General features: G+C 38.2%; 3 protein-coding genes, 1 long non-coding RNA gene and 1 pseudogene across 5 annotated transcripts; 2 read left to right on the top strand and 3 right to left on the bottom strand.

Annotated features, from left to right (window-relative positions):
- Window positions 1-285: 285 nt before the first annotated feature.
- LOC125207313 (subtilisin-like protease SBT1.5) lies at window positions 286-3,150 on the bottom strand. The gene has a single exon (XM_048106600.2). The coding sequence runs from the start codon at window positions 3,062-3,064 to the stop codon at window positions 725-727; it is 2,340 nt and encodes a 779-aa protein (XP_047962557.2). The 5' UTR covers window positions 3,065-3,150; the 3' UTR covers window positions 286-724.
- Window positions 3,151-8,502: 5,352 nt separating this feature from the next.
- Window positions 8,503-14,104, bottom strand: LOC125207294 (AT-rich interactive domain-containing protein 4-like). Its single transcript, XM_048106571.2, has 16 exons — window positions 13,709-14,104; window positions 13,196-13,508; window positions 12,922-13,110; window positions 12,313-12,366; window positions 12,093-12,181; window positions 11,663-11,939; window positions 11,520-11,576; window positions 11,366-11,397; window positions 11,060-11,195; window positions 10,779-10,952; window positions 10,058-10,660; window positions 9,834-9,971; window positions 9,646-9,744; window positions 9,457-9,557; window positions 9,039-9,129; window positions 8,503-8,945 (listed from the first exon to the last, which is right to left on the bottom strand). The coding sequence occupies exons 2-16, from the start codon at window positions 13,343-13,345 to the stop codon at window positions 8,847-8,849; spliced, it is 2,289 nt and encodes a 762-aa protein (XP_047962528.2). The 5' UTR covers window positions 13,346-13,508; window positions 13,709-14,104; the 3' UTR covers window positions 8,503-8,846.
- Window positions 14,105-15,952: 1,848 nt separating this feature from the next.
- On the bottom strand, window positions 15,953-16,834 carry LOC125208522 (uncharacterized). Its single transcript, XR_016132242.1, has 2 exons — window positions 16,498-16,834; window positions 15,953-16,382 (listed from the first exon to the last, which is right to left on the bottom strand). It is a non-coding gene; the product is annotated as an uncharacterized LOC125208522 (long non-coding RNA).
- Window positions 16,835-18,964: 2,130 nt separating this feature from the next.
- LOC125207012 (uncharacterized) lies at window positions 18,965-21,154 on the top strand. Its single transcript, XM_048106222.2, has 2 exons — window positions 18,965-19,797; window positions 19,879-21,154. Exons 1-2 carry the CDS (start codon window positions 18,998-19,000, stop codon window positions 21,068-21,070), a joined length of 1,992 nt encoding a protein of 663 aa, XP_047962179.2. The 5' UTR covers window positions 18,965-18,997; the 3' UTR covers window positions 21,071-21,154.
- Window positions 21,155-22,170: 1,016 nt separating this feature from the next.
- LOC125208057 (uncharacterized) lies at window positions 22,171-24,407 on the top strand (annotated as a pseudogene). The gene is made up of 2 exons (XR_016132597.1): window positions 22,171-22,987; window positions 23,082-24,407. The product of XR_016132597.1 is annotated as an uncharacterized LOC125208057 (transcript).
- Window positions 24,408-24,465: the final 58 nt, after the last annotated feature.

Genomic DNA, 24,465 nt, shown 5'->3' on the forward strand with positions numbered 1-24,465 from the left:
GTCCTCAATTAAGAGACACACTTCATTTTTATCATAAATAGTAAGTAGGTCCCACATTCCACTAACTCAATTCACTCACATTTTATTATAAAACTAATATTAAAAAAATAGGTCCCACATTCCCCTAACTTTTTCAACCAACTTTTCTTTACATTTCTTAAAACCCGTGCCCGGTCAAAGAGTGACTGCTAATAGGGGACGGAGGAAGTAATTTATAGCAAAAAGCTCCAAACAGTATTCTTGAAACGATTTGACTAAAACAGAAAAACCTCAAACTTGAAAAACTTTTTGCAAATTAAGACCAACCATTATAAATTCCATGAATTCATTTTTAGTTGCATGCTCCCAAGCCCAAGATCATAATGTTTTAGTAACACCAAGTAAAGATTGTGATTGGAATAAGGCATTTCCCATGTACATAATTTCATAAACACAAGAGGATCATGAATTATGATCACTTTTTTATAATCTTGTACACCTCCACCAACATCAACATTCCCCTATTTCTTTTTTTACAAAACACTACCATCTTCATCACCACACCACCACCACCATCAACACCTCCATACACCAAATCCAACCCTTTTTTCTCCCACCAAGAAAGAGATCTCCCTCTCTCCCCCATCTCTTCCCTTCCATCATCATAATTAACACATCCTCACATTGATAATCATCAATTCATCACCACCAAACCAAACCAACTTGATCAATTCAAGAATCTTGATCAAAGAGGCTGCTGCAATGTCACCACCACCGCGCTCCTCACATCCCTCTTCCCGTCCGACCACGAGATCGACCCGCTCCTCACCACCGAGCTCCCGGGAGACAGCTCCACCGCCTCCGTCCGAACCCTCACCAGGAAATTCAGCTTCTGCCCAACCCTCCTGAACGCCAGCCGCTCCGGCGCCACCGTCACCTCCACCCCCGCCGGAGCCCGGATCTTCATGGTGTAGACGGAATCCGGATCGCCCACGTTCGTCACCGTCCTGATGAAATGTGTGGAGAGCCTATGCTTTCCATACTGCTGGAACACTGCCGCCAATGTGGGATAGTTCAAATTCCCAATGTGGGCGCGCCGGCGCCGGCAAACCGCCGCCGCCTTCCTCGTCACCACCTGAATGTTCTTCGCCGTGTAGTTGGAACTGCAGAGGAAGTCGACGTAGTCGTAGGAGGAGATGTCGTAGACGAGGCCGGGATCCATGGCCTTCTGGGGGTGGACGTGGCCGGCGCCGTAGTCCATCACGGTGGACGCGTTGCCGGTGGATTCGTCCAGCATCGTCTCCCCGCGGCTGTCGTGGCTGTACGCCGTCGTCATCAGGGCCGACCTGATGGCGGCGGGGCTCCACTCCGGGTGCGCCGCCTTCAGCAGGGCGGCCAGGCCGGAGACGTGGGGGCACGCCATCGACGTCCCCGAGAGTATGTTGAACTCCGTGCTCCGCTTGTCCGAAGCAATGCCGCTCGGCCCGACGTTGTCGGGCCAAGCCGCGAGGATGTTCAGGCCCGGGGCGATCAAATCCGGCTTCAGAATCTCCGGAGTCTCCGGATTCGGACCCCGGGCCGAGAACGCGGCCACGACCGGCGCCGGAGCGACGTTGAGCCGCGTTCCGCGGAATACGATCGTGGCCTTCGCCGGAGATTTCGATTTCTCGGCGGATTGGATGTATTTTCTTATTTCATCACCCGCCACCGCCCCCACCGCCGTCGCCGGAAGCACGTGGCAATCCGCCACCAATCCCTCGCCGTCGAAAACTCCGTTAGCTAAAATCATACCGACGCCGCCGGCCTTCTTCACAACTTCGCCTTTCACCGCCCTCGAATTAATCCCTCTGTCGCACAAAACGATTTTCCCTTTCACCACATTAGGATCTAACGAGCCATCCAAACAGAGGGAGGAAGAGTATCCATCGCTCCCTTCGCTCCCGGCGTAGATTAGCGGGTAGAGCTTATCGTGCGCCAGCGCCGGACCGCCGTAGATACTAACGCCGGATATCTCCCTTCCGTTCCCAAGCTTGACGACTGCAGGAAAATCGCGGTCAATTGTCCCCGCACCGACGGTAGTCACCCACGGTGCGACATTCGTGACCGTCAATCCGCCGGGGCCACCGTTTCCGGCGGAGGCGGAGACGAAAACGCCGGCATCCGAAGCGCTGAAAGCTCCGATTGCTATTGCGTCGAGATAGTACGGCACCACCACTCCACCAACACTCAACGAAATCACATCGACGCCGTCGGCTACGGCGGCGTCGAATGCCGCTAGGATGTCGGAATCATAGCATCCGGCGTTCCAGCACACTTTATAAGCGGCGAGGCGCGCCTTCGGCGCCATCCCCGCGGCTACGCCGCGGGCGTAGCCGAGAGTCGACGCCGGAAAAACGTATCTCCCGGCGGCAATTGAAGCTGTGTGGGTGCCGTGTCCGTCTGAATCTCGCGGAGATCGAAACTCCGTCGTTTCATTCATCTTTCCATTACTCGCTTCGTAACCGCTGCAGAAGTACCTAGCTCCGATCAGCTTCCGATTGCACAAATTCGCCGGAAATTTCTCACCAGCAACGCATTTCCCCCTCCACTTCGCCGGCGGCGGACCTAGATCCCGATCATTGAAGCTCTCCCTCTCCGGCCAGATCCCCGTGTCGATGACTCCAATGACGAGATCCGACCCGAAATCCGACTCCTTCAGCAATCCAGCGCTATTCCCCGTCTTCAGCCCTAGAAACTCCGGCGATCGAGTGGTGTGCAGGTGCCTCACCTGCTCCGGCAGCACCGCAATCACTCCAGGCGAGCTCCTCACCTTCTCCACTTCAATCGCCGACAGCTCCGCCGCGAATCCGTGGAAGACGCTGTCGTACGAGTGTAGCACCCGTCCGGAAGCCGCACCGGCGGAATCGGAGATAGATCTCAGCGTCGATTCGTACCAGTGAGTGTGCGTGGGGTAGACCGAGGGCTTCGCGTCGCGCTGGACGCGGACGATGAAGGTTTTGCGATACTCCGGCGGATTGAGCGCGGAGGAGGCGGTGAAAAGGAGCGAGATTAGGAGAGAGAGTGTGGAGAGAGGAGAAATCGCCATTGGAGGTCCGGATTCATGCAGTGGTTTCAATTGTGTGAGGATTTATGGGATTGGGAATTTTGGAGAAGGTGACCACACTGTGAGCTGGATGACTGCACTCTCTAATGATGGATTTTTTGAATCAACGGCTGAGATTCAAATTGGGATTTAATCGTCATTATATAATTAATCGAACCATTTAATCTATGAAATTGAATTATCACAACACTTTATCAAAACATATCTCATTATTAATGATACTCAAATATTTTACTAGTCACATGCTAATGTGGAAAAATTCATATTTTTATAGCTCATAAGGCCAGCCGGCAGCCATAATGGGGCGAACGATGCGACAGTCATCGCGGACGATGGTTTAGCGCTCGATCGATCGTCCGTGGACGAAGCGCGGACGATGCACACGTGTTTTCAGTTTTTTTTTTTTATTTTAATCAATTTTCAAAACCTAAATATACCCTCACTTTTTACTTCTTTCACTCTCAAATTCACACTATATTTTCTACATATCAAACAAAATGAATCCCGGCGATTACCCAAGTCCGAATGAAGTAAATGTAGGATTTGCCTTATTAAAGTTGTGTTGTTTTTATTTGCATAAATTATATAAATATAAAATAGAAGTAAAATGCTTAGGGCGGGCTATAGTCCGCCCCATTGCAGGTGGAAGGGTTGAAGAATAAAATGTTGATGTGACAATGCATAGAAGGGGCTTTAGAGCATTCCCAATGATCCGGCGATAACACTCGGCGATTTTTCGCCGAAAATCGCCGAGTGTTTCGGCGTTTTTTCGGCGTTAATTCTACCGAATTAACGCCAACTCCCGTTTCATGGCCGATTTATCGCCGAATCATCGGCGCCCACTGTAGGCGCGATTCGGCGATTTTCGGCGTTTTTTTTTTCCCAAAATAAGGGAGAAATAAGGGAGAAACCATTGGAGCAGTTGGCTAAAAACTGGGGATAAATTTTGGTGCTGATGTGGCGCTGATGTGGCAGGAGTTAGGGAGAAATAAGGGAGTTTTTAGGGAGAGCATTGGGAATGCTCTTAGGACGGGCTATAGTTCGCCCCATTGTGGATACGCTAATGTGAATTACTATCAATTGTTTAATTGAATGCTTTGTATAGCTTATAATGTGAATTAATTATTTAATTGAATGCATCTACTCTTCTTTATCCAAGAATAGATTTATGGGGAACAAACAATTCATTTTGGCGGTTAGTTCACTGTCAATTTTTGGGCTAAATTAAGTGATGCATAAATCTATTCCTAAATCCCATATGTATGAATTTGGTAACTTGATGGTGAAATGTATCAATTTGTATTGCGAAAGGTACAATCTTGTAATAATATTTAATTACTATATCATTTTAGTTTATTCTACATTATCGTGTGATTTATTGTGATAGGGACGAGCCATGTTATCACATGAGAATTACACTTTTAGGCAAAGCTAATTTTTTATCTTGTAGTAGTAATATAATATAAGTACTTTAATAAATGAAAATTTACAAAAATAAAATAATATGCATAAGTGAGGCTAAATTTTAGTACTAATTGATTGTCACGTGTGCTGCAATAGTTGTTGAGTGAAACAAGACATATTCGTTTGTCGTTTAATTCCAGCAATTAAAGCATAGTCCTTTTAAACTATGGACTTCCTCCCTCCTACTAACCAAAAGAATAAAAAAAAATAAAAAATAAAAATAAATAAATAATAATAATAATAATAATAATAATAATAATAATAATAATAATAATAATAATAATAATAATAATAATAATAATAATAATAATAATAATAATAGATTTTGAATTTATTTAGACTATTTTACATTAGCTTCAAAATTCAGTTTTTATTTATTTTAATATTGTTCAAAAATGTGATGAAATATCAAATTTGACACATCAAGCATTAGATGATATTCTATTAATTCATTTTAATATGTCTCAGATTATTTGTGGTTTGTGTAGAGTCAAAAAAGAGGATACAACCAAAAAAATTCATAAAATGAAAATGGGACCCAAGTTAAAAAAGTGAAAGCTTCAAATCAAACAGTTGCAATTTGTATGTAAGTTGTTATTGTTATTCTTGTTTTTATACAATATGATTAAAATAAGCAAAATTGCATAAGCTAAAGTTAGGGAAATGAACATGAAAAGCCTCTCTAATGTTTATTTATTTGGTTTTGGTGTTACACAACTTAAACTCGTAAATAAATAGGCTCTATTTTTATGCCTACATTTGTTCAGCTTTAAAAAATCATTTATTGGCTTTGTAAAGGGCAAAATTATTGATGAAAAGGTAAAAGTTGAATTTTGAAGGGGAACATAAAAATGAAAGGTAGTTGCTGTCTAATTATGAAAGGAAACATATTTTCCTTTTTATTTTTATGCTTGATTTCTCAAGTTCTCAATAATTCAAATTTTGAATGCTTAATCCCAATTATAATGAGTAATTTTGAGGGTAGAAAAAAGTAGAATATGATCTTTGGAGTTGTCGTTGAACTCATGTGTAACAGTTCCGGCCAATACTTTAGAGTTAAGGTTTAATTTTATTTTTTATCCTCCATTAATCGTTGCACCACTTACGCTACGCCTTCCGATGGATATGTCGTATCTCTTTTACTTTGTTCGATTCCTTGCTCATTTTGATTTTGATGATAGTATGTGATAAGCGCATATTCAAAAATATAATTATGAAAATAAGACTAACTTATGTTTATTTTCTTTTTGAAGGAAAAAAGTTTTGGCAAAAAAAAAGGAAAAAAAGTACAGCTACAGTATAATAATCACGGGATGCCAAAGTTACAAAAACTTTGTTTTTTTTCACCAATAATAAATAAATAGTTCTAAGTACAAAAAAAATATAGTGATACTATATTTTACCAAAATATATAAAGATAGTCGGCCATAAAAAATAGGAATATTTTGTAGATGACACTCCCCCACTGATATAAATTCAAATTTAATAACTGTATAAATAAACAAAATTGAAATCAAATTTAATCTGAATATGATAAATCCACTTGATGCGCACATCAATATTAATATATTTCTACTATTAGATTATGTTAACTCTTGATTAAAAAATAATTATATTAAATCATGAATCATTATATTAATGTGATATAGTGTTGAAGAGTATATAGATGGAATGTCGTGCAAATATATAGTATAATTAAAAAATGTGGGGAAAATATGAAGTGGAGGTGTTGGGACACGTTTGGTTTGTCGTGTTTCGGGAAGACTTGTCGTCGTCTCCGAGCTGAATTTCTTCACCGTAAAACAGACCCCAAACATGCCCTTATATATCTTTTACTTATTCTTACCTTTTGGCTTTTACCCTTTCTGTTCAATCTTAATTAATCTTTGTTTAATCAATCTTAAATAATCTTAGTTTTCACATTTTATTAATTTTTTTAATTAATATTTCTTCACATTTTTCAAATTTTGTATTGAAAAAAATAAGACTTCTATAATTCGTTCATGGATGAAGGGAGTTTCTCTTATCAATTTTGTAAATTATTACTCCTTCCGTCCCAACTCATGTGATTAATTTCTTTTTTATCGGTGTTTTGATAAAGTAATGGAGTAATAAATAGTTAAAGTGGAGAGAAAGTAAAGTGAAAGTAAGAATAATTATAAAATAGAGTTTCCTCTGCATTATTATCTTTATTATTTTACTTTCTCTTCGTTTAAATTATTTATTATCATTTTCTCCAAACACGTGCAAAAAAGCCGTCAATAAGCTGGGATAGAGGGAGTATGATTTCCAATATATTCTGATTTTTAGATTATGAATTTGGAATCATGTCAATTTTTGTACACAAATGAATATACTTAAAAAAATATTTGACTGATATTGGCTATTGCAGTGGAAATATACTTTTTGGTCACCCTTTACAGTTACAAGCACCAAGAAAAATGCTTATTTATATTCAAAATGTCATCATATTATTCATAGTAAAAGTTAAACAATAAAATAAACCAAATTTGACTGACACTAAAACAATAAAAATCATGAGATAAAGATGAAGACAATGTTGCTACCTAAAATACATTGAAGTATAAAACAAATATTATGCTTTAACTATTGTATGAGAACAAACACAGATAGCTTTTGTGTCTGATTTATTTAAATTCCCCACTTATTTATAGTAGTCCACAAACAAAAATATAAAACCTCAAGTTATGATGGGTCTTGCCAAGTAAATGGGGGATGGATATAGTCAAATATAGAATTTTCATTTTTTTTTTCCAAAGACAGACTAGAGGTGGGACTTACATATATTAAAGCCTTGATTTAATAGTGTGGGGACTTATATTATGGGAATATAGATCGATAAAGATATAACTTTGAAGGCCTCTTAAAGTAGGATTTCAAACTCAAACTATGCCCTTAAGTTTTTTGAAAGCATGTTAATAATTAAATTTATCCACTTTTGTTTGTGTGTGTCAATAATTGTTCTTATTTTTTGAAAAAAAGTAAAGGAAATGTGTTCCTATCCTCCTTTTTAGCGATCCACAATCGTAAAAACTTATGTAAGATTGCTTTCATACTTTCGTAGCATATTTATAATTTGTTGTAATTTTATAACTAAAAATAAATACTTCGGATTAGTAAGACATTTCTCCCACGATAGAAAAAATGAAAATAATAATTGGTGAATTAAGTAGAGACTGTATGAGAGAAATAAATAAAGATGTAGTAGAGTGGAGTGTTAGAGATTAAAAAGATGAACTTTTGCAAAAAGATGGAATGACCCACTTTAGTCGGGACACCCCTAAAAAATACGGTTCAATTACTATGAAATTGATGAAGTATTAGTGTGATTTCAAATACTCCAATAATCTACTTTTTCGATAAATCAGAAAAGGCTCGAGCTGGCAAATAGCGAGCAAAGTTTCAAGACAAGCGGCCAGAAGCCAGACCGCAAAAACCGAAAAAAGAAGAGTACAACATCCCAGTCAAACACCAACAAATATGATAAACGCTAATCACCCAAATAGCCAAAGAAACGTCAACAGCAACAACACAAAATTGGTATCAATTTTCACTCCAAAATGTGCACTAGATCGATCGACATCAGTGTCGTGGAGGAGGTTTGGGCAGCCACTTGTACTCCAATGATCTAGTATTCGACTCCCTCAAAGTTATAACCATTAATGACATCTTAGTTATTAATAATAACTTCTCATCTTTTTCTCACACAAATTGATGAATGAGGAGGAGAAGCAACCTTGTGAAATTATAAGAACTCTATACTAATCCAAAATCTATAGAAATGATAAAAGAGAGAAGTTCATCATTTCATACAGTATATACTTTTGAAAATTACACTCAGGTACCAACTAAAATAAATACTCCAACTATAATTCACCAAAAAAGAAATCTTCCTAACTTAGAGAGTGGTTCCTATCAAGTGCAATTCCAAAAGATAGGTAAATAACATTTTCCATAAAACTACAAAAGCTACAAAATATCTTGGCTCAAAAACCATATAATTACAAATTAAGCAACTAATTTGGCTATTATATCCAATTAGCCCCCACAAATTTCCTCTTTGGGAGCACTTCCTACCACCTAAAATTTTCCCCAAATTACATTTTCCTCCCCACCATGTATTTAATATTCTGCATTTCACCCCTTTCCGCGGGCCTTCTCTGCAAACTCGATACTTCTCTGCAGTAAAATGGGAGGCGAAAACACATTTTCTCCACACAAAATAGAGTAGAATGTAATAACCCAAAATATGAGGGGTCATAAAGAATTATGGAAAGACTCAAGAATATCCATTTCCTGATTTGTTCATCCTTTTCTTGTAATTTGAAACACTGCATTGTGGGCATATGTATTCCAGTCCATCTGTCTTGGCATAATCCTAAAAAAAATTCAAGAAATTGTTTTTTTAAGAAAAATATAACCAATAATACCATAAACAATGAGCTTGGTCATTGAGGATTTGAGATGTTACTTTGAAGGCGCCCAAACCGGGGCGTTGGTCGCAGCCGAAATGCGCCCACTCGCCACACAAACCACAGTTGACCCAATCTCCCGGCGCGCTACTGGTGAATGTTTAAAAACGTCGAGCATTAGTGATCGACTCGAGGGTTACACAAAATCCACAATAGCTCTGTGTGCACGTCACAAAGCATCGACATTGCTTGACTCAACTGTTAAAAATAAAGTGTAGTGCTTCGTACACACACGAGGGCAAGTGTGTGCATATATTAGAAAAGAGAAATCGGGGTGAGTAGTGGCAATTGGCGGATATTTTAGAAATATCGAAGTTTCGTGATCGACTCAAGGGCAAAAGTCCATAGGCGTGTGTGCGTGTGTGCGTGTGCTATGAAAAATCAAGAAAAGAGAAAAAGGGGGGACTATGGAAGAACCTGTGGCATAATAAGCAGCACTCGCCATCCACATCGTCGTGAGCCAATTCGTATTCTAAAAGGTAAGTTTCATAGTGGCGTTTGAGCGTATTTCCAACCCCCTGGTCCAAGAAACGAACGAACACCGAGTGTAAGTAGGAAAAAACACATAAAAGTATCAAAATCAAGAGATCGAGTTTTGGGGCGTACGGTCATTCTATTGGTGACCGTGTGATTGCGCATCTTTGAGAAAACCTGTCCTTTCCAGTTAATGCCGTTCCCGACGTGGAAACCCCCTCGTGTGACAACCTGATCACGAGACGACAAGCATCATCAAACTAGCTACTGATTGTTACGATTCTGATCCTTCAATATGCATTACTAGAGAGGAGTCTCACCTCCCGGTACAGGTTAAATAGGTCGAGGCGCTTTGCATTTAGTATGGCATCTGGGAACTCGGCAATGCCCCCTTGAGGGATGAGACGAGTATGCCCTCGAAGGATGAGGAATTGCATCACATCCTTGAGAAACTCCTCCTTCGGAAAACAAGGAGCAGAACGATGAAAACTGCGAAAATCAAAATAGAGACGAATGGCAGTATTTACATTGAAGAGCAATTTACCTCAGAGCACACGTGCAACGGGCTTCTCCCACAACCGTGCTTCTTTAGCGGGAGAGGATTTAAAGATATGACCTGCTTAGCTAATGAAGCTGAAGTTGATTTCCGGTGGGAGGCTGGTGTCGTCCCAGCATTATGTTTTGGCGGAGGAGGAGGCAAGTTAGCCTTCACTGGGCCTCCATTGTGCACATCTGCCTCCGATATTCTAGAAAACGGAAGCATCTTTTGGTGACGAACGTGAGGGATGGGCCTCAAGGCGGCTATCTTGATTCTTCGTCTATGAGTCGTACTTGGCAAGGTGACTCCGTTGGATAACACAAGTTCGTTCTCTTCTTTTTTTACGAAGGTCCCGTTTGCGACGCTGGTGTTTAGTTCGTGGCAAATAGAGGGCCTCTTTCGACTAGGAGGAGGTGGCTTTAACCAGGAAGGAGGGCTTCCGATTTTTAGATTATTCGAGATACCATTCTCCCCAAGCCTCGAACAGAAAAATAGGAGCCGTTCTGCATCTTCTCTCTCGAATGAAGCTACTGCTAATCCCTGGATGCTGGCAATTCCGAGTGCTACTAAATTACGATACGAAACATCAGGTGCTAGTTGCCTCAAAATCTGAAATCGAAGCCAAGAAGCAATAAGAAAAAAAAATGTGTTTCGATAAATCAGACGCAGTTATGTATCAACTGTAAGGATCGATCTCGGAAGACCAGTGGTTACTAAAATTTAGTACCTGGGAAGCCCACGACGGGACCTTCATACAGACTTCAAATACTGCTGCTCCACACGCTACCGAGACTGACCTTCGAGGCTCGGATGTGGGCGGTTTGTTTTCGTCAGAATTCGGCAGTGCGTGGATCAGCTCGCTCTTGTCAATGATTTCACTCTTTATATGATTTTCCAACAGCTGTGAGAATAGGTCGAGTATCGTCCGAATTCAGCCAAAATGCATAAATAATAAGGAAAAAACCAGCAAAGCCGGTATTAGTTATCAGAAAAGCTATAACACATCACCTGATCATCAAAACATGTCTGAGCACTCCCCGATACCAAAAGAGAAATGTGAGCTGAACTACTGGTTGACAGATCACATCGCATTGTCACGACACCCCGAGAAAATGTGCCAGCTTGGAGGGGTGGAGGAAGAGCACTAGAATAAGATACGAGTTTACATTCAGAAACGCATATGAAGCTCGACAATTGCAGGTCTTGCGGCAATCATTAGGTCAAGTTTCCAAGCTATGTTTAAACATAGGTGTATGTGTAACAAAACAAGATGAAAAGAAAATCGACAACAAACGAATTTGAAGACAAACTCACCTAACCCGATTGTGGAGTTTGCTCCCTCGCATCTGAATTAGCACAAATAACAAAAGTACACCAAATGAGTACTCAAACAGATCATCATTTCAAGAATTAAATTACCAATAACCGAAAAATGAGTTTTTCTATAATTTTTCTGGAGGATGCTTACTTCGATACTGAGGAGGGCATTCAAACCATCCTCCAACGAACTCAACAAGGAAGCATCCTGAAAAAATAGTAATCAGTGAGTTCTTAGTTTTTCTTCTCTGTTCAAAACGACGCTTGGTATGTTTAAAATTTTAGTGTCATTACCAAGGAGTTAGCAACTCCGCAGACGAGAAACCTCATTTTGACATCATCGTCGTATATCTTTATCTCAGGAAGGGAACCAGAAGTACTTTCTTCATCTTCCGCTGCATCCTCAATCATAGGAACGTCGACAGTGATCCTAGGAGGCTCCCCGAAAAGATTAGGGCCCAACTCATCATCGACCTCCATGCCATGAGGGAGGACACAATTATTGCGAAGACAGTAAAGCCGAAAGGAGGCATCAGCTAGTTGAAATGCATCCCATGTATGGCACGATGAGCTACAGTAGATAAAATAAAATTGGGTCAAGATTTTATGCACGAGAAACCTAGTTTACGTGAATACACCAAAGCTTCAACGCAAACAAAGCATAAGAGGTGGTGGTGTGGAAAACATAATTGAACCATTTAGTTGTCGAAACAAATATATTTACCTTTGTATTACGGATAATAACGCATTACGAAAATGGCTAGCTGCATAGCACGAAAACGAGCTCTTCCAGTATATTACATAAGCAACGCCCTGCGCAGACAGAGATGGTGAGCTCGAAGCAAACCATTGGTGAATTATTCACAGGCTTCTGCATGCATGTTTCTTTTCTTGTCAAAAATTGCAAACATCTACGACAATCGAAGCTACTCCTCTTTGCTTACCTTTGAATGTAGAGACCTGGCCAACTGTTCACCATGTGGAACCTCCAAATAAACCTTCAAAATAAAGGTTTAATTCCAATCAGACTTCGAAATAAATTTGATTATGCAAAGCACGAACATCAGAAATAAAAATAGACACTAAAAACAAGAGATTTGAGTTCCCTACTATAAACTATTCATTGCGGTTAGCCTTTCTCATATTCTAGAAGTCATAATTCTTACGTTAATTATCTCGCTCTCACTCCACAAAATCATCTAAGGAAGCTGATAAGAAAATAGAATATACTTTCAACGGGTTTGTCGTAAAATGATAACTCTACCAAATCATATCATGAAACAGTTCGGTTTTCAATACTTCCACTAGCATTATCACTTCTCGGCTGATAATACTACAAAATGCAAAAGACCTAATCTTTAAATAATAGCACTTTCCATGAGTGGTTTCTTGAAATTCTAAATTCACATTTAAAGTCGACCTGTAGGAAATACTCTGAATTCAAATCATTGATCTTAAACTCCTAGGAAAAGTCACAAGCTACAACTAAACAGAAGGTAATAGTAAAAACGTGGAAACATAATGACAACTAGGTCGACAAAGCAACAACATACAGTAGTCGGCATTGTGGAGCTAAAAAGTCCGGAAACAGCTTCGGGAGAGGATAGCTCCACCCCTCCCCACGAGATTGACCCAACTTCCTCATTATCCAGCTGTTTCCCTTGCAAGTAGACGAGATTTGGCTGCCACGAATCAAGAGACTTGCGGAACTCATCTGGTGTCGGATTCTTCAACGTTTGAACCTAACAACACAAACATAACAGATGTAAAACTGCAGCAAACAACATCACATTCGACTACATGAGCTAATGAGCATTGGTTTTGCACCTCCAAACGCCCCGAAGATGCAATTTCCGGGAAGGGGAACCTCCTCCTCTCCTCCGAAACATCTTGATTTCGCGTACTCTCTGCTGCCTCCGAACACAAGACGGCGAGGAGATTGCAGGTGTGTTTCAGAGCTCCTTGGGTGTGGAACATATCCAAATCAGTGTGTCTTACTCAAAAAGAGAAGGAAAACTTATCCAAACCACTTATCTCTCACAAAATCCACTTCAAAAACCACATGATTAATGAGACCTCACTTCAATTCTAGCCCCAAATTCACAACTCATTCCAAAATTCAGAAAAATCGATGCTTGATCTGCAGAAAAAATCAAATAAAGCAAAGACCTTTTCAGCAACATCACCAAACACAGCTCATAAAAACCACACAAGAATCACTTAAAACTCTCAGAACACCCAAAATCAGCAGAAACACAAACAAAGATTCAAGATTGTGAACACCCAGATTACAAAAACAAGCAAACTCAACGACCCAGATGGAGAAATCGAGCAACTTACACAGCCCAGATGGAGAAATCAACAAAGATCGCAGCTTTCGCAACAAAACAAATCTCCTATCGCACAAAGAGGGAAGGAAAGAATAGAAAACCCTAATGCCACTGCCTTTTTTCTAATTTCAACCCCAGCCCAATAAAAATCCAATAGGAAAAGGGGAAATAAAAGAAGGAAAATCGTGTGTTTCAAGAATCTCTATCAATTGATCTTGGAAACGAGTGATGGACTATCTCTATCCACCGCTAAATCATCGCCATCCAGAAAATAATTGAAGTGTTTAATCAATTAATATAATGCGGCAATAAACCAAATTTCCTTTGTTAAATCTTGAATCCTGTTTTTGTTAGGAATGTTGTGTCAGCTTTAATTGCAGCAATTTCCATTTGTTGGATTATCAAAGTCAATTTCCAATCGGTAGTTGTGTTTGAGTTTAAACACTGTTTAATTCTTCCCCTTTTTAATCATGGTTTGATCGATTTGTTGTTACAAATTAGATGAATTTTGAATGTATTTTTCTGGGCGCTTTGTACGAGTGTCGTATTGTTCTTTTTGTCTCTATTTTCCTTCATTTTTGTTTCTTTTTTTAAAAAAATATTTCTTTGTATTTATTTTCAGTTTATATTGAGTATTTTATATTGAGTATATCTTTCCTCTTTCAGCTTATTTATTTTTAAAATTATTTTAGCTAGTTTTTTTTATAAATAAATGTTGATCGTTGCGTAATTCATATAAACTTGCCTTCCTCCTTAATAATTTGTTAACTAAAATAGAAAAATGCAATATAGTAGTATTATTTAAATTAATGATTTCATTATGTGATTGTCATTGTCTCGAAACGGGTAGCGGATATCGGGAAACCCTCAACCCGACCCACTACCCATCGGGTAACGGGTACCCGGTACTCGACGACAATGGGAAACGGGGTGGGATCGGGTAGTTTGTTTTAAATTTTTGCGGGTATGGGTATACCCGCACGGGTATACCCGTTAAACCCGATAATACCCGTTATTTTTAGGGTTAAGATTTTTAAATATTTTATTTTAGTTAATTAGTTTCAAATCTATATATACTCCCCGATGATACACTTTATTTCCAATTATTTATCCGTTGCCAAATGAAGGATTGCAAGATTGGTGAAAGTGAAACTTTTATTAGAGATTAGAGATTTAAAATATTTAGACTTTTAGTTGAAATTTATATTTAGACTTTTGATGAAAGTGAATTATATTTGGTTTTATATTAAATTTTTTAATGGTGATTTAATTTTAGATATGTTTGATGTTTCTATCATATTTGTTTATTTGAAATTTGGATTTGCATTATATATCGTACGTAGTCATATTATATCTAAGAGATGAGAAATCGCCATATTTTGTGCATAAGTAATAGTCGGAAATTATGCAAATACAACAAAGTTTAAAAAATACTAGAATTTCAAATGTATATAAAATATTGTATTAGATGACTAGCATTGATGATACGCAAAAACTAAAAACACAATGCTACCATTGAATAATATAGTAATACACAGTTCAAATTATGCCTGCAGGTTTGGGATACCCGATGCGGGTATGGGGTTGCCCGTTTAACTATATGGGTCGGGATTTAATAGTATAATATTGACGTTTTCAGGTACGGGTACCCGCAAAATCGGGTTTGGGTACCTACGGGTACCCGTTTCAACACCCCTATATCTCTTACATATATTATTCATAGAAAAAACCAATAAAATACGATTTTTCTTGACTTTTTCTATATATCAAACGCATCCTAAAAATCGATTTCAAATTTGGAAATAAAAATTAAAAATTATTTGATTTAAACATGATAAAGGATGCCATGATATATGGTCGAATATAAATTAGTCGATTTTAATGTTGATGAAATAATACTATCGAACAATTTTAAAAATTAATAATGTTATTAGTACATTTCAAAATTTTATCTGTTATTGGGCTTGGATTTGATAATACATGGCCCATTATATACGCTAGAATATCTTTTTTTTTAAAATGTGGCACACATATAATTATAGATACAACCTTTTTATCGATATATACGTTGAATAAAACGTTAAACATTGTTTATCAAAATAAATTTATATTAAAACAAATAATGAATAATAAAAATTTGTAAGAATGCAAACATTTATACTCTAAGATATGATAATAACAAATCATATGACATTATATATTGTCGTTACATTTCGTTGAGAATTTATAAGAGAAACAAAAACTAACCAAACACTAATAATAAAGTTTCACCTTAAAATCAACTCATATTTCTACTCACAACACCTATTAGTATAACATACTACTCTACCATATTTCTTAAAATCGAAGTACATTACTCAATTATAGGACTAGTTTTTGTGAACGATAAAAAATTACATGAGCTAAATAAGCTAATTAATTAACCTAACTCCCATACGAGCTAAATTTGTCACTAAACCACCTTTCCATTAACTAAAAACCTTCTCTACTGCAAGACGAAAATGGGTGTCGCCGCCGCCACCTCGGCTCTTCCAACGCCTCTAGCTTCACACCGGCCACCTCCATTGCGGCGTCGCTCATGAAAAGATGCCAAGATTCTTTTCGTAGAAATTTCGATTTTCTTCATGTCATCCAAATACATTTGCTTGCTTCTGCATTCATCACTACAAAATCCTATTTCACCTCTGAAAAAATAAACAGCATTATCAGTTAAGTATAAAACTAAGCAACACTCTACAATACATTGAAACTTTTCAATTAATCAATCAATATCAGTATATATGAATTATAATCAATTACCTATACATGTAAATTTCTTTGCCAATCAATGGCTTGTGACAGAGGTGGCAAGAGTTGAGAAAATTGTAAGAATACTGATAATCGTCGCAAGAAGCTCCATCTTCGGATTTCATATTTTCTTCACTCGAATAACTACTTCTATTCGGAAAAAAATCGAAAATATTTTTTTTCTCGGAATTAGAAGAATCCCTTCTCTTGACTCTCCACATTAATGATAGCATGATGATTTACCTGCTAAAATTATGTGACAATATTGTGTGTGTGTGTGTGTAAATTGGGATATTAAATTTCTATGATTTCAAGAAGATTATGTTCAATTTATATACAATTCGAGGAGACATTGTGTGATAAATATGGACACACATGTTTTCTGTGGCGGTGAGTAAACTGTGAGATTGTTGAAATGGATGGAAATTTGTCTTTCATTTGAGATATTTTATAATAAATGGTGTCACAAGTTTTCCACATTTTAATAGTTTTTATGTTGTGATATAAACGTGGAAGTAGTGTAGTAGATATTAATTTTGTAAGCATGTTGGGCATTGTACTCGGCTGCCTGTACGGATTGTTTCATGAAAAAAATAAGTTTATTTAATTTGTAGTTTTCTAATTTAATAATCCCTCTGTTACATAAAAGTTGAGACAAAATTTTTGGGCACGAAGTTAAGAATTTATATTAAATAAATAGGAAAAATGAAATAAGTAGGAAAAATAAGAGAGAGTAAAATAAATGATGGAATAAAAAAAAGTGATTAAAAAATAAGAGAGAGTAAAATAAATGATGGAATAAAAAAAAAGTGATTAAATGTTTTTCCTTTTTTTTAAAAAAAATGACTCCAACTTTGTTGGGACGGATTAAAAAGTAGTAATACAGTACGACTCAACTTTTTTGGGACGAAGTGATTATTTTTTTAGAATAGGGGTTTGATGAATGCGACATGGATTTTAATAGTAGTAATAGTTAATGATGTATTATGATTGAAGAATTATTCCATATGTTAATAATTATTCATAACCTTATTGTAATCAGTGAATGAAGGGAGATAGGTTGAGTGTGATCGAAAGTGGAGTATATAAATAATTTTAAATATTGAAGATCAATATATTTTGAGTGTCTATTAATGAAAATTGTCTAAATTTTATTGGAATACAAAAATATTAATACTACTCTTTCCATAATAAATACTCCTTATAAACACATATTTTAATGTAAATTTGCTAAGGTAAAAGAAAGACATAGAAATAGAAAAGTGGTAAGTGAGACTCATTTTATTAGTGGGGAAAAAATTACTAATATTATAAATACATAAAGATTGACTATGGTGGACAGCCTGAAATGAAAAACAAGATTATTTTTTCCAGATGTAATACTCCCTCCGTTCCATAATAATAGAGTCATTTTGTCATTTTGGTACGTTCTATAGTAATAGAATCATTTCCTTTTTAGTAAAAGTCAACACATTTTTCTACACCTACTTTACTCTCTCTTACTTTTTTCATCTTCCCCTTTATTCTCCATTTATTTAACTCACCTAACACAATTTTTCTTAATCTCCGTGCCGAAAAAAAACGCCTCCATTACTATGGAACGGAGGGAGTACTATTTTTTGGAGTTGAGTGGAGTGGTGTTGTACTTAAAAATTTGTTGGTCATTCTTTTAATTAATTTGGACGATCCTCATTAAATATTCTATTTCATTTTTGTTATTTGTGATAAGTGGACTTCATATTCCATTAACTGATTTTACTCACAATTATTATAAAATTAATACTCCCTCCGTCTCTTAGAAATAGAAACTTTTGAAGCAGAACGGAGTTTTAATACAAAATTAGTAAAATAGAAGAGAAATTAAAACAAAAGTGTATTAGTGGAAAATGGTTCTCACCTTACTAGAGAGAAATAAATTTCATTAAATAAAAAGTTTTCATTTTTAGGGGACAGACCAAAATTGAAAAGAGTTTATGTTTTTAGGGAACGAAGAGAGTAGTATATAAAACCTGGACTGGTTAAATATGTGACATTTAATGAGGACCGAAGAGAGTAACAAATTACTCCCTCCGTCCCGCTTTAGCAGTCTCATTGACTTTTCTGCCCCTTTTTGTAAAAATGATAAAAAAAAATAGTTAAAGAAGAGAAATGGTAAATTAAGAGACAGGATAATATAGAAAATAGTCTTATCTACATTATTGTTTCTCTTACTTTACTATTTTTCTACTTTCACTATTTTTTTATCATTTTTACAAAAAGATGACAAAAAAGTCAATGAGACTGTTAAAGCGGGACGGAGGGAGTACTATAGTTTTTTTATGTGTGTCTAATTGAGAAAAGCAAAAGGCAAAAGACACGGGACAAAGGAAGAGTGAATTATGTGAGTACATTATTCTTCGCTGATATAGGAAGTTGTTGGATGATTCCATAGTATGTTTCACTGTATATACATAAGTTCTCCTCTCACACACACAAACACAAGAAGTAAAAAAGAACACACACACACATAAGAATGAGTGAGAAAGTAGAAAATGAGAGAGAAGAGAGGGAGGAGAGAGAGATGGTTGATCATTGGAACCACGAGCATCCACTTACTTTGGTGGAAGCTCCTGGAGGAGAATACTGTTCTGGGTGTCTAACGCTTTATAGAAGGGGAGAGACATATTACAGATGCAGCCAGGAATGCTGGTATGGTGTCAAACTACATGAAGACTGTGCAGAGGCGCCGAGGAAGATCAGACACGCAATGCACCCTCAACACACACTGGCTCAACAATTCAACATTGACGTTGTAAGGCAGTGTTCAATCTGCCAATTGTCTGTCTGTGGAATTTTCTACAGATGTACGAGCGCAGAATGTGCGTATGTGATGCATATCAGATGCGCGCAGGGCAGCGACATGATGTATCCGGCCGAAGATGGCGAGGAGCAGCAGAGCAGCAGCGGCGGCGGCATAACTCATCCGAGTCACCCCAAGCATCAACTCTTATTTCTGAGGAGAAGTTCTTCTTTCAAGTGCGATGCTTGCGGCACCACACACGCCAAAGGGAGTTCCTACTTGTGCACCAGAGATGATTGTCAGCATTGGATCCACGAGAGATGTGCTTCCTTGCCTCAGAATATCCAAAGGGAGGAACACCCTCACTCCCTATCTCTCTCTTTTCATGTCCCTCCTCAATATCTCAGATATGGCTACCGTTGTGAGGTGTGCAGAAAAAGATTAGTAACCAAACATTGGGTGTATCATTGTGAGCTTTGCAGCTATGTTGTCCATCTCACCTGTGCCTTCATCAAATCGCCACACACCACTAGGTATAAATCATCCACATCTTTCTTCATTATGTAAATCTAATTATATTGTATTGTTGAAATGTGTGTTTTTATTGAATGTAGAGAGAAAGGGATTATGGTGTTTCCAATAAATGATGTGGCTGTGGGTGAGGACCTAATTGGAGCTTCTGTAAAGAGACAAGGAGTTGATGCACATACACTCATCCTTGATCATCATGATGTTGTTGATTATAAGTTCCACCATCACAAACTTACATTAGTCTCCTCCTCATCATCATCATCATTTCAAGAAGAAGAAAATGGTGATGACGATGATGATGAGGAAGACTACTCTTGTAGAAAATCGGAGTTAACATGTAATGGGTGCATTACTCCGATATTTCTGAAACAAACATCATCTTCTTCTTCGTCTTCATCAAGTAGTAAAGATTGCTACTACTACATGAGATGTAGTATCAGCTCATGCAAATACTACCTTCACTTGGCGTGCTTCCAATTGCCACCTCAGATCTCTTCTCTTCCTCTCCTCCACCAACATGAGAATGAGAATGAGAATGATCACAGCCTTGTCCTTCAATCCGGTGACAATCGTAAACCGTGGGAGTGGGCATATTGCAGAGTCTGCTGGAAATATACAAATGGTCTATATTATGCATGTACAAAATGTGACAATGGCTTCAGTGTAGATATAAAGTGCGCTTCAATGCTGGCCACTATATATCACGCAGCTCACCCTCCACACCCGCTCAACCTTCTCTCCCGAGAAGATACTAGGAGACAATCTTACGATATATGTGATGGCTGTAATGGACTCATGTATGGTGGTATGTATGCATGCGGCACCTGTGATTTCATCGTGCACTTTCAATGCGCGGTGCTGCCCGCATCAACCCTCAGTCGTAGATGGGACAAGCACCACCCGCTGCTTTTGACACATGACGCCACTCTTAACCGTCCCGGTGATTTCTACTGCAATCAATGCGAGCAAGAAATGAATCCAAAGAGATGGATGTATCACTGCCGCGACTGCGATCTGTCCTTCCATCCGCACTGCCTTAAAACAACATCCGGTTGGTTTAGAAACATCAAGTTTGGTCAGAAATTTCTCATCCACAGAGCTCACTGCCACACACTCACCTATCAAATTCTCACTACAAAACGCCGCTGCGACGTTTGTGGTCAGGATAGGCATGAGGCTATTGGATTTCACTGTGCATCATGCAACTTCTTCCTTTGTTTCCAATTCTGCGCTGAAAATATGATCAAAGATGGCAACATTGAGGCCGTGGATTGAAAAAAAAAAGCTCAATGTTTAGTAGAGTTATGTTTTTCATACTGCATTATTTAAGTGTGTTTAATTTGTTATTTTTAATTTAATGAAGAGAGTAGCTTGCCTTTCAAATACTGAAATTTGAATGTTCATCATTTATCACACTATGAGTTCCTAAATTAAACCTTAACCTAAATTAAACCAGATGAGCTAGCCGTGTGAGCGATTAATTAAGCACCTATTTCTTTGTTGTATTAACTTGTGTTCAACATCAGTTCAAATTATATATTTTAGATTTTTAGTATTTGTTTTTTTTCAAATTAAGGGCACGCATCTTAATGTAGATAATATATATACTGCGGGGGTAGTTTGGTAGGATAGATAACTCCTCTATCTCTATCTTGGAGATATTTGACCTAAAATGACATAAAGCTGAGATGGTAAAGTAAGAGAGTGAATGAAGTAATAAAGGACAGTAAGATAATTATTACCATACCCGGAAATGACTCAATTATGAAGGAACTTACCAAATTGGAAAAACGACTCAACTATGGTGGAACGGAGGGATTAAAAGTTATTCATACGGAATTTTTGCCTAAATTAATTAACACAATTTATTACTACTGTCAAATATGAGCAATGATGGCTTATCCAACTCTCACAACTTTTCAAATGTAAGGACAGCAAATTAATGACAAACAACGACACAAAGTGAAATACAAAAGACAAAGGCAAATACATACATAAAAAAAGGAGATTCTTGAATTGGAATTGAATTAAATGGTGATTTATACATTCTTTTCTGATATTGGAAGTTTCGTATGATTCGTTCTATTCCAATTTATGCGAGATGGTCACCTATGAAAGCCTAATTAATTTCATGCCTAAGTGGTCAAAGGGATTTGTTTGAAATGTGACATTTAATGAGGACATAATATAGTTTTTTATGTGCGTGTCTAATTGCGAAAAACAAAAGGCAAAAGAGATGAGACAAAGGAAGAGTGAATTATGTGAGTACATTATTCTTTGCTGACATGAGAAGTTGTTATATGATTCCATAGTGTGTTTCACTATATATACATAAGTTCTCCTCTCGTACACATACACACAGAGAAACACAAGAAGTAAAAAAGAAAACACACACACACACATAAGAATGAGTGAGAAAGTAGAAAATGAGATAGAAGAGAGGGAGGAGAGAGGGATGGTTGATCATTGGATCCACCAGCATCCACTTACTCTGGTGGAAGCTCAGAGAGGAGAATACTGTTATGGGTGTCTAACGCCTTGTAGAAGAGGAGATAAATGTTATGGGTGTAGCCATAAATGTGGGTATGGAAAACTACTACATGAAGACTGTGCAGAGGCGCCGAGGAAGATCAGGCACGCGATGCATCCTCAACACACACTCACTCAACAACTCAACACTTGGGCCATCGATGAGCGCTGTCCAATCTGCCAATTGTATGCCTGGGGAATTGTCTACAGATGTACGAGCACAGAATGTGCATTCCAGATACATATCAGATGCGCGCAGGGCAGCGACATGATGTATGCAGTAGCCGAAGGTGACAAGCGAACCATACACCATCCGAGTCACCCTCATCATCAACTCTTGTTCCTGAGGAGAAGTTGTTCCTTCAAGTGCGATGCTTGCGGCACCATAGGAGCCAAGGGGAGTTCCTACACATGCACCAATGATGATTGTGAGTATTGGATCCACGAGAGATGTGCTTCCTTGCCTCAGAATATCCAAAGGGAAGATCACAATCACTCCCTCTCTCTCTCTTTCCATGTCCCTCCTCAATATCTCATATACAACTACCGTTGTGAAGTGTGCAGTAAAAGATTAATATCCAAATATTGGATATATCATTGTGCGCTTTGCAGCTATGCTGTCCATCTCACTTGCGCCTTCACCAAATTGCCTCACACTACTAGGTATTGTAGTATATCTTTCTTGATTATGTAATCATCAAAACAAATTGTTGGTTTATATATGTTGAAATGTGTGTTTTTGTTGCATTGCATGTAGAGAGAAAGGGATTATGGTGTTTCCAATAAGTGATGTGGATGTGGGTGAGGACCTAATTGGAGCTTTTCTAAGGAGACAAGGAGTTGATGCATATACACATTCACTCATCCTTGATCATCAAGATGATGTTGATTATGAGTTCCACCATCACAAACTCATACTAGTCTCCTCGTCGTCATCATCATCATTTCAAGAAGAAGTTTTAGAAGAAGAAAATGGTGATGACGATGATGACGAGGAAGACTACTCTTGTAGAAAATCGGAGTTAATATGCAATGGGTGCATTACTCCAATACCTGTGAAACAAGCATCATCATCCATGTCTTCTTCTTCTTCTTGTTCAAGTAGTAGTAGTACTAAAGATTACTACCACTACATGAGATGTAGCATAAGATCATGCAAATACTATCTCCACTTGGCGTGCTTTCGCTCGCCAACTCAACTCTCCTCTCTCCCTCTCCTCCACAGACATGATCACAGCCTTGTCCTTCGATCAGGCGACACACATAAACCATGGGAGATGACAGAGTGCAGCGTCTGCTTCATGCATACGAATGGTTTATACTATGCTTGTACAAAATGCAATAGCTTCAAAGTAGATATAAAGTGCGCTTCAATGCCGGACACCATATATCACGCAGCTCACCCTCCACACCCACTCAACCTTCTCTCCAGAGAAGAAAGTTTTAGACGAGATGGCGATACATGTGATGCCTGTAGCCATACCTTGTATGATGGTAAACATAGGTATGCATGCGACACCTGTGATTTCACCGTGCACTTTAAATGCGCGGTGCTGCCAGCAGTAGATGGGACAAGCACCACCCGCTGCTTCTCACGCACAACGCCACTCTTAACCGTCCCGGTGATTTCTACTGCAACCATTGCGAGAAAAAAATGCACCCAAAGAGCTGGATGTACCACTGCCGCGATTGCGATATATCCTTCCATCCGGACTGCCTTGAAACAACATCCGGATGCTATAGAAACATCAAGTTTGGTCAGAAATTTCTCATCCCCAGAGCTCACTGCCACACACTCACCTATCAAATTCTCACTACAAAACTCCGCTGCGACGTTTGTGGTAGGGATAAGCATGGATCATCTGGATTTTACTGTGCATCATGCAACTTCTTCCTTTGTTTCCAATTCTGCGATGAAAATATGATCAAAGATGGCAACATTGAGGTCGTGGATTGAAAAAAAAGAGCTCAATGTTTAGTAGAGTTATGTTTTTCATACTGCATTATTAATTTGTGTGTTTAATTTGTTGTTTTTAATTTAATGAAGAGAGTAGCTTGCCTTCAAATACTGAAATTTTTACTTCTTCACATGCTTAAAGATATAAGGACATCTTTCTTAGTCATATTAACCGTGATTATGT

Source organism: Salvia hispanica, chromosome 6 (assembly GCF_029641045.1).
Source record: "Salvia hispanica isolate PSC_SH4W2 chromosome 6, Shi_PSC_v1, whole genome shotgun sequence".
NCBI lineage: Eukaryota > Viridiplantae > Streptophyta > Magnoliopsida > Lamiales > Lamiaceae > Salvia > Salvia hispanica.

Excerpts from the sequence above, each read along its gene's own strand:
- LOC125207313 (XM_048106600.2), bottom strand. The coding sequence starts at position 3,064 with ATGGCGATTTCTCCTCTCTCCACACTCTCTCTCCTAATCTCGCTCCTT.
- LOC125207012 (XM_048106222.2), top strand. The coding sequence starts at position 18,998 with ATGAGTGAGAAAGTAGAAAATGAGAGAGAAGAGAGGGAGGAGAGAGAG. Across the intron at positions 19,798-19,878 it reads AAATCGCCACACACCACTAG|AGAGAAAGGGATTATGGTGT; the intron begins GTATAAATCATC and ends TATTGAATGTAG.
- LOC125207294 (XM_048106571.2), bottom strand. The coding sequence starts at position 13,345 with ATGTTCCACACCCAAGGAGCTCTGAAACACACCTGCAATCTCCTCGCC. Across the intron at positions 11,940-12,092 it reads TTATTATCCGTAATACAAAG|CTCATCGTGCCATACATGGG; the intron begins GTAAATATATTT and ends TATCTACTGTAG. Across the intron at positions 9,972-10,057 it reads CGTTGCACGTGTGCTCTGAG|GAGGAGTTTCTCAAGGATGT; the intron begins GTAAATTGCTCT and ends TGTTTTCCGAAG.